Consider the following 8,501-nt stretch of genomic DNA (forward strand, 5'->3'; position numbering starts at 1 on the left):
CGTTGTATAGGATCTGGTTGTTTTTGGTATAGCCTCATTGAGCAATACATAGCCTTGTCGACAAGCTGTCTATCAAGTTTACCAAAAAATTTATCAAAACCAAAAATTGTTCAAAAAATGAGTGGAATTTTAAGAAATACATTGCATCTTGTTGGCACAGCAAAATATGCTACAAATAATTCAACAAAATATATACGATCCATGACACTCATGGCTAGTCATTTTCATCATTCAGCACCAAATTATTTCAACCGTCGTGAATCGGATACTCGAGGTAACAAATAATATATTTTTTAAAATTTAATTATTAAATAAAAGTAAGCATGTATAATTATGAACAATTTAGAGTGGATGTAAAGTGTGATTTAGAGTGAATTTAGGGTTACTTTCTATAGTTAGGTAAGTTTTAGCTACAGTTTAGTGTCCGTGGACCAGCTAAATTTACACTTTATATCCCATTATATCCACTCTAAGCTGACGAAATTGATACCAAATGCCATTATCATAACTTACTAAATCATAGAAAAAAAAAACAAAAAATCATAAAGTATTATTTTATATTTCATTCAAATATTTTTTTCAATTTTTATTATTTATTATTTTTATAAAGTTGAACTTACATCAATCAATTTTTGGAGAAACGTATGGGCTGCTGGAAAGATACTTTTACCAACATTTAAAGATTATGATAGAATTGGAACATTAAGTATTAGTAATAATTATGAGATATCACTTAAAACTAATAATGGTCTAAGAATAATAACACCAAAAAAAAAGAAAAAGTAAGTGGAATATTAATCAATAATTTTCAACCAATTCTTTGATAATTGAAATAATTTATTATTAAGGCCAGGTGCTTAACATCATAAGTGACGAAATTATGTCAACTTTTCACCTCTAGTTTTTGTCCCATGAAATTTATATTTTCAATTAAACAATTATAAAAAATATCAGAACGTTGAAAAAAAAAAAAAAGAAAGACAAAAAAATTGACCTATTATTAGTATAGATTATTTATTTCTCTATATCTTTTATTAAACTGATGATAAAAAAATATACATCATTAATAATATTATTGTAATTATTATTTTGCAGTTTAATTTTGTCACCTAGATTCAGCACAAAAATTAACGGAAAATCAGTCGAATATGATATTCATAAATTTAGTTATTCAGATAAAAAAAAATTATTTAGATTAGGTAAATGGAATGTAACACTTGGGGAGGACGAAGTAACATTTAAATTAAAAGATAGTGATAAAACGTGAGTTGAATTTTCAAACAATTTTGAATATATTTATTATTTTTTTATTAAGTAAAAAAATTTATATCATGATTTTTGATTCATTATTTATATCTCTAAAAAACTATTGATGACAAATATACATTATTTATATTCTACAGTTTTATTTTGAAACACGCAGTTTATTTTAAAGCTTTCATACGCCCAGCTAAAGAACAAGAGGATGGTTGGACTCTGGTAAGCCCAAAATTTGATAGTCAAATTATGGCTTCTTCCGCTAAAATAACATCATCAACAAAACAGGCTGGCTCTTTATCGTAAGTTGAACATTATAATCAATTATTTTAAACCAATTTTTTGTTTATTAAAATTATTCAATTATCATTATTATTATTAATGTTCTATTAAGTGAAAAAATATTATTATCTCTGTCTTAATAAAAAATATATATCATTAATGATATTATTATTAACTTACAGTCGGGAATTTCCACCACCATCAATAGAAGAAATTGATGATGAAATGTAAGTTGAATATTGATCAATTATTTTGAACAAATGATTTGATTTTTTAATATTATTTTAATTATATATTTATTATTAACGTTTTTATTATTAAGTAAAAAAAGAATTACCCATTATGTGTTTTGATTATTTATTTAGAACTAATAGACCAAATAGTTTTGGACAAGTGAAACTACGATTTCCAATGAATGTGGTACTTGAAGGAGCTCATCAAGAAATTCTGTTAAAAGATACCAATGATACGTAAGTCAAATATTTAATAATTTTGAACCAATATTTTGTTTATTAAAATTATTCAATTATTATATTAATGTTCCATTAAGGAATTAAAATTGACTTATTGAAGATTTATTATTTATTTATATCTCTAATAAACTTGTGATGACAAATATTATTCTTTTTTTTTACAGTTTTATTATCTATCACGAAGTTTGGATTCGAGCTTTAACTGAATCATCTGAAAATTTTCAAATTATTTCTCCGAATAAAAAAAAAGATAAAACATCAGACATTGGTATACTTCGAATGACACTTGATAGCGGTGATATAAAGATAGCAAATAAGCCAACTAAGCAAATGTAAATTAAATATTAGTCAATAATTTCGAACCTTTTTTTTATTATTTGAATGATCAATTAATATATTTATTAATTATCATAATATAAATGAAAAAGTTCTCTAAAAAACTGTTTATAAAAAATATCCATCATTAATAATATATTATTTTTTATTTTACAGGATAATCATCAGACAAGAAGTCGACGTTGCAATTGACTTAGATAGTGAAATACCAAGTATTTCTGTTCGCCCTCATATAAAAAATGTCGTGTCTGTATAGATTAACAAAATAAATAATAATTATTTATTTATTTTTTTTTTCATGTATATTAGACAATATGATTAAATTATAATAAAATGATTGTCATATTATTTTATTGGTTTTGATTATGATTTTTAATTGTAGTATCATATATTCGATTAATGATCATTTCTACCAATAATATAAACAATTTAATTCATGCTCATATCTATAAAAGGTAAAATAAATAACTTATAATATAATAAAACATACTAGCTGCATTTTTTTTGATCTTTTCGAAATTATAAAAAAATTGGGTTATCAATATTACATATTTAATATACGTATTTAATTTTTAATTATTACTTTCTTTTTTTTGATTGTGTAATTGGTGAGTGTGTTGCATTTTATTGCTGATATAATTTTATGATAGCAAATTAGCAACGCACATAAGCAATGAAGTAAAAAACATTGAATTGATTTTTTAACATTTTCCCCCTGGCCACCTGTGTTTTACTCAGCACAGACGACCACAAAAAGCATAGTAAACGTAATATTGTGTCGAACCAATTGTGCGCTTGTTTTTTTTCCAAAAAATATTTGTTTTTATTATATCTTTTATTTTAACAAAAAAAGGAAAGTGAAGGGGTTAAAATGTTTATTGTTGTATCTCATATTATTTGTGAGTCTTCAAATAATACATGAGATATTATTTTTTTATAATATAAATAGTCCTTATTCTTTTTTGAGATATTTTCTTACAAATTCATTATGTCAACAATTAATTGTCTGAAAAGTTTCACGTATATGCGTTTAAATATCCCGCGTCAATTTAATTTATTACCATGCGAGAGAGAAATAAATTCACCATTTGATAACACAGTTTTTCGATGACGTTCTCATATTCTCCCCAGCGCCACAATACGTTTTTGTCGGCAATTATTTACAATTACATTGCACCACATTGTACACATTTTTTTTTTGCAATTAATCACAAATTTACAAGAACCTTGGAGTGTGTTGAAGCACACTGTCTTCAGTCTTTTAAACAAACATCCACGTGGAATTGTTAAATTGTTGTTAAATTTTTAATAGTGTATTATTAAATAGTACAACAAAAATGGTGTTGGATATTGATTTGTTTCGCAATGACAAGGGTAATGATCCTGAAAAAATTAAAGAAAATCAACGTAAACGTTTTAAGGATGTTGGTCTTGTTGAAGCTGTCATTGAAAAGGACAAGCAATGGCGACAAATTCGTCATCAAGCTGATAATTTAAATAAATTAAAAAATTTATGCAGCAAAATAATTGGTGAAAAAATGAAAAAAAAAGAAGCACTTGGTGATGAAAATGAAAAATTACCATTTGAAATAACAAATGATATGAATGATGTAACACAAGAAAATCTTAAATCAATAAGTGTTAATCAAATTAAAAAAATTCGTAGTATAATTGATGATGGAATTGCAAAAAATGCCCAAGATTTAATAAATACTGAATCAGAAAGAAATTCAGCATTACGTGAAGTTGGTAATCATTTGAATGAGACAGTACCAGTTAGTAATGATGAAGAAGAAAATAAAGTTGAAAGAACATTTGGTGATTGTACACAAAAAAAAAAATATTCTCATGTTGATTTAATTCATATGATTGATGGTATGGATGGTGAACGTGGTGCAGCTGTATCTGGTGGTCGTGGTTATTTTTTAACTGGACCAGCTGTTTTTTTGGAAATGGCATTGGTACGTTATGCATTAGAAAAACTTGATGCTAAAGGTTTTAAACCAATGTATACACCATTTTTCATGAGAAAAGATGCCATGCAAGAAGTTGCACAATTAGCACAATTTGATGAAGAACTTTACAAGGTCATTGGTAAAGGTAGTGAAAAAGGTGAAGAAAAAGAACTTGAAGAAAAATATTTAATAGCAACATCTGAACAACCAATTGCTGCATTTCATAGAAATGAATGGATTCCTGAGGCATCATTGCCAATTAAATATGCTGGTACATCAACATGTTTCCGTCAAGAAGTTGGATCTCATGGTAGAGATACTAGAGGTATATTTCGTGTTCATCAATTTGAAAAAGTTGAACAATTTTGTTTAACATCACCACATGATAATAAATCATGGGAAATGTTTGATGAAATGATTGCAAATGCTGAAGAATTTTATCAAGATCTTGGTATACCATATCGTATTGTTAATATTGTATCTGGTGCATTGAATCATGCTGCTGCTAAAAAATTAGATCTTGAAGCTTGGTTTCCTGGTTCTAATGCTTTTCGTGAATTAGTATCATGTAGTAATTGTTTAGATTATCAAGCAAGACGTCTTTTAGTCAGGTAAATTATTATTTTTATTATTTATTTTGACGTTGTATTATTTTGTTGACTCACCTTCATCAGTCTGTTTAAATATTATTTTAATTATTTCAACAGATATGGACAGACTAAAAAAATGAATGCAGCTGTTAATTATGTACACATGTTAAATGCAACAATGTGTGCAGCAACTCGTGTTATTTGTGCGATTTTGGAGGTCAATCAAACTGAAACTGGCATCAAGGTGCCAAAGGTTATATCATCATACATGCCACCAAGATATCAAGATGAAATACCATTTGTCAAACCAGCACCAATTGACGAGGAAGAAAAGAAAAAACAAAAGAAAACAAAATAATTTATTAATTATTATTAATAAATTTACTATTTTTTTTTTTTCATCATTCAACTTTTTTTGCATTTATACGTATTGTCGTCGTCAAGGTTGCTTTTTATATGATATATATTTTTTTTATTGAAAATTCAGTAGAAAAATAAATAACACAACAACAAATTAATTTAACTATGTAACTTATTTTACTATATTAATTTAATTTATTATTATATATTATCTTTTTCATCTTCAGCCTTCATTTGTTCTATGATTCTTCGTCTTTCTTCAGCTCTTTTCATATTTTGAAGTACAGTATTTTCATAATCAGCATGTAATGTTGCTGATAATGTTGCTGGTGTTGGTGGTTTCGATGATTCTTTTTTCTTCCAAAGTCCCTCGAGTTTTAAGGGATTTTCAGCAAGACCAATTTCACATTGAACTGCAAGCTCCTGGATGACATAAAATTCATTTTAAATATTACTTTATCAGTTTAATTATTTTTTTTTTTTATAGTAAACAAAAAAAAAAATACTTACAGCAGCTGAACTTTCCTTGAATTCAACTAAAGCTCGACATTTATTTGGTGATATAACAAGAGCTTCAATATCTCCATACTAAAATTAAAAACAATTTAAATTAAATATTAAAAATTACATTTTAATTATAAATTTAAAGAAAGAAATATTTTTTACCTTTGATAAAATTACATATAATTTATTGTAACTATATCCACCATTTTCAGGATCATCTTTTGATGGTTTCCATTTTATTTTAATTTTACATTCACCAGGTGTTGTTTGTTTAACATTTTTTGCATTAAGTTGTTCATATATTTGACGTCTAATAGCTTCTTTTTCTTCTTCAACAAGTCTTGATCCTTCTTTTTGTAATCTATCAATTTCTTCTTTTAATTTTTGTTGATCTGTTTTTCCTCCTCTATTTTTTGATCTATTATACTCCTCTTCACGAGCATCTAAATCTTCTTTAAATTTTTTACGTTTTTCATCAAGCTGAGATGTTCTTATTTTAGCTTGATGTTTAGCTTTTAAAACTTTATCATAGGCATCCTAAAATATATCATAGATATGTATAATTATATAATTTAAAATGTTTAATTAATTCATTTGTAATTTTTTTTGCTTACCTTTGCTTTTTCATCTGTTAGTACTTTGAGTGCTTCTGACAATTGAATAAATATTTCATTTGCTTTTGGATTATCTGGGTTTTTGTCAGGATGACAAGAAAGTGCCTTTTTACGATATGCTGATTTAATCTTTAAAAAAAAACAAACAACAGTTTTATAAATTTATTATCAATAATCATAGATTTATTGTAAACAAGTTGAAAAAAAAATTACCTCATCGAGTGATGCTGTTGGTGCTACACCAATAAGATCATACAAATCCAAATCCATTAAATCACCCATTTTTTAAATAAATCAATTAGCAACAATATATTTAATTGTTAATTTTTTTGAGCTATATTCTTTTATTTATATTTTGTTTACTTTAACGTTTCAAAGTGCTTTTATGTGATTATTTTTTTTTTGGGTTATAATTGTTGTTATTGTTGTTATTGTTATTATTATAACAATCTGTCAATAAAAACAGGGAACTACAGTATCTAAACATTTATTGCAATTTATTATCGATAGAGCGCGTTATAATAATAATAATAATATTTATAATAATAATAATAACAATAATAACACACAACACAATTATGTACAATATTATATATGTGTGTGATCATATGTACGATGATGACAACAATGACAATGACATCATGAAGATATAAATGCGAGTGTCAAAGTTTAAAAGTGAAGAAATATATTGAAAGTTTTATTTATTTATTAATAAGAAGAAATAATTATAAAGAAATGGCAACATCATCAGATGAAGTTGCAAATATTAATGGTAATATACAAGAAATGAGATTGGCAAGTGTTGATGATCCACTTGATGATGACGACGATGATGATGAAGATGATGAAGAGGTTTTAATGTCACCACAAAATATGCCAAGTATACAATCAATGGGTAATTCATTGACATTTCCAAGAGCAAGACGTGCATTGACATTTAGAATGGATGATGAATCAACAGCATCATCATCATCATCAATGAATATACAAAATCGTAATAATGAAATACCATTAGCAAATGTTGATCAACCACCAAGTAATTCAATAAATACACTTCATCTTGAAGCACGTCCACAAATTGATAATTCACAAAATGATAATAATCAACGTCCAGCACAACTTTATAATTGGCAAGGAACTAAAACAACAGTTAAAGAGAGATTTTCATATTTATTTAATAATGAAACATTATCAGATGTTAGATTTTTAGTTGGACGTGTTGATCAACAACAAACAATACCAGCTCATAAATTAGTATTATCAGCTGGTAGTGCTGTATTTGATGCAATGTTTAATGGTACATTGGCAACATCATCAGCTGAAATTGAAGTACCAGATGTTGAATCATCAGCATTTTTAGCTGTATTATTATTTTTATATACTGATGAAATACAAATTGATCCAGAAACAGTTATGACAACACTTTATACTGCTAAAAAATATGCAGTATCACCATTAGAAAAACATTGTGTTGATTTTTTGAGAGCAAATTTAACAAGTGATAATGCATTTTTATTATTAACACAAGCAAGATTATTTGATGAGCCACAACTTGCATCTGTATGTCTTGATACTATTGATAAATTTACAACAGATGCATTAAATGCTGATGGTTTTACTGATATTGATATTGATACATTGATGGTAGTTTTAGAAAGAGATACACTTCGTGTTAGAGAATCAAAAATATTTCAAGCTGTTTTAAGGTAAATATCAATCAATTTATAAATCAATCATTTTTATTTTATTATAATATTTATTTTTTTTTAGATGGTCTGAAAGTGAATGTAGAAAACAACAGCTACCAGTAACACCAGAAAATCAACGTTCAGTTTTAGGACGTGCATTGTCACTTGTTAGATTTCCATTAATGTCTGTTGAAGAATTTGCAATGGGTCCAGCACAATGTGGTCTTTTAACTGACAGAGAAGTTGTGTCATTATTTTTATATTTTACTGTTAATCCAAAACCACAAGTTGGATTTGAAGCAATGCCAAGATGTCGTATGATGGGAAAAGAATTGACTGTATGTAGATTTAAACAGACTGATCATAGATGGGGATATAGTGGTACAAGTGATAAAATAAGGTATAAAATAAATAAATAATTTACAATTAATCAATCAATAAA

General features: G+C 26.3%; 3 protein-coding genes and 1 long non-coding RNA gene across 5 annotated transcripts in view; 3 read left to right on the forward strand and 1 right to left on the reverse strand.

Annotated features, from left to right (window-relative positions):
• The first annotated feature begins 1,444 nt into the window (after window positions 1–1,444).
• Window positions 1,445–2,009, forward strand: LOC122861228. Its single transcript, XR_006374475.1, has 3 exons — window positions 1,445–1,559; window positions 1,722–1,766; window positions 1,905–2,009. It is a non-coding gene; the product is annotated as an uncharacterized LOC122861228 (long non-coding RNA).
• A 1,528-nt stretch (window positions 2,010–3,537) lies between these two features.
• On the forward strand, window positions 3,538–5,411 carry LOC122861220 (serine--tRNA ligase, cytoplasmic). The gene is made up of 2 exons (XM_044165466.1): window positions 3,538–4,914; window positions 5,011–5,411. Exons 1-2 carry the CDS (start codon window positions 3,686–3,688, stop codon window positions 5,249–5,251), a joined length of 1,470 nt encoding a protein of 489 aa, XP_044021401.1. The 5' UTR covers window positions 3,538–3,685; the 3' UTR covers window positions 5,252–5,411.
• A 26-nt stretch (window positions 5,412–5,437) lies between these two features.
• On the reverse strand, window positions 5,438–6,750 carry LOC122861225 (dnaJ homolog subfamily C member 17). Its single transcript, XM_044165471.1, has 5 exons — window positions 6,585–6,750; window positions 6,372–6,500; window positions 5,920–6,294; window positions 5,764–5,841; window positions 5,438–5,676 (listed from the first exon to the last, which is right to left on the reverse strand). Exons 1-5 carry the CDS (start codon window positions 6,651–6,653, stop codon window positions 5,455–5,457), a joined length of 873 nt encoding a protein of 290 aa, XP_044021406.1. The 5' UTR covers window positions 6,654–6,750; the 3' UTR covers window positions 5,438–5,454.
• A 188-nt stretch (window positions 6,751–6,938) lies between these two features.
• Window positions 6,939–8,501, forward strand: part of LOC122861218 (BTB/POZ domain-containing protein 1-like) — a 29,766-nt gene continuing 28,203 nt past the window's right edge. The window contains exons 1-2 of one of the 2 annotated variants that reach the window (XM_044165464.1): window positions 6,939–8,077; window positions 8,142–8,459. In XM_044165464.1, coding sequence (XP_044021399.1) covers window positions 7,107–8,077; window positions 8,142–8,459 — 1,289 coding nt within the window. In that variant the 5' untranslated portion in view covers window positions 6,939–7,106. The remainder of the gene's footprint in view (window positions 8,078–8,141; window positions 8,460–8,501) is intronic. The other variant, XR_006374474.1, reaches the window with a different exon arrangement.

The sequence above is a fragment of the Aphidius gifuensis genome, linkage group LG1 (genome assembly GCF_014905175.1).
Source record: "Aphidius gifuensis isolate YNYX2018 linkage group LG1, ASM1490517v1, whole genome shotgun sequence".
NCBI lineage: Eukaryota > Metazoa > Arthropoda > Insecta > Hymenoptera > Braconidae > Aphidius > Aphidius gifuensis.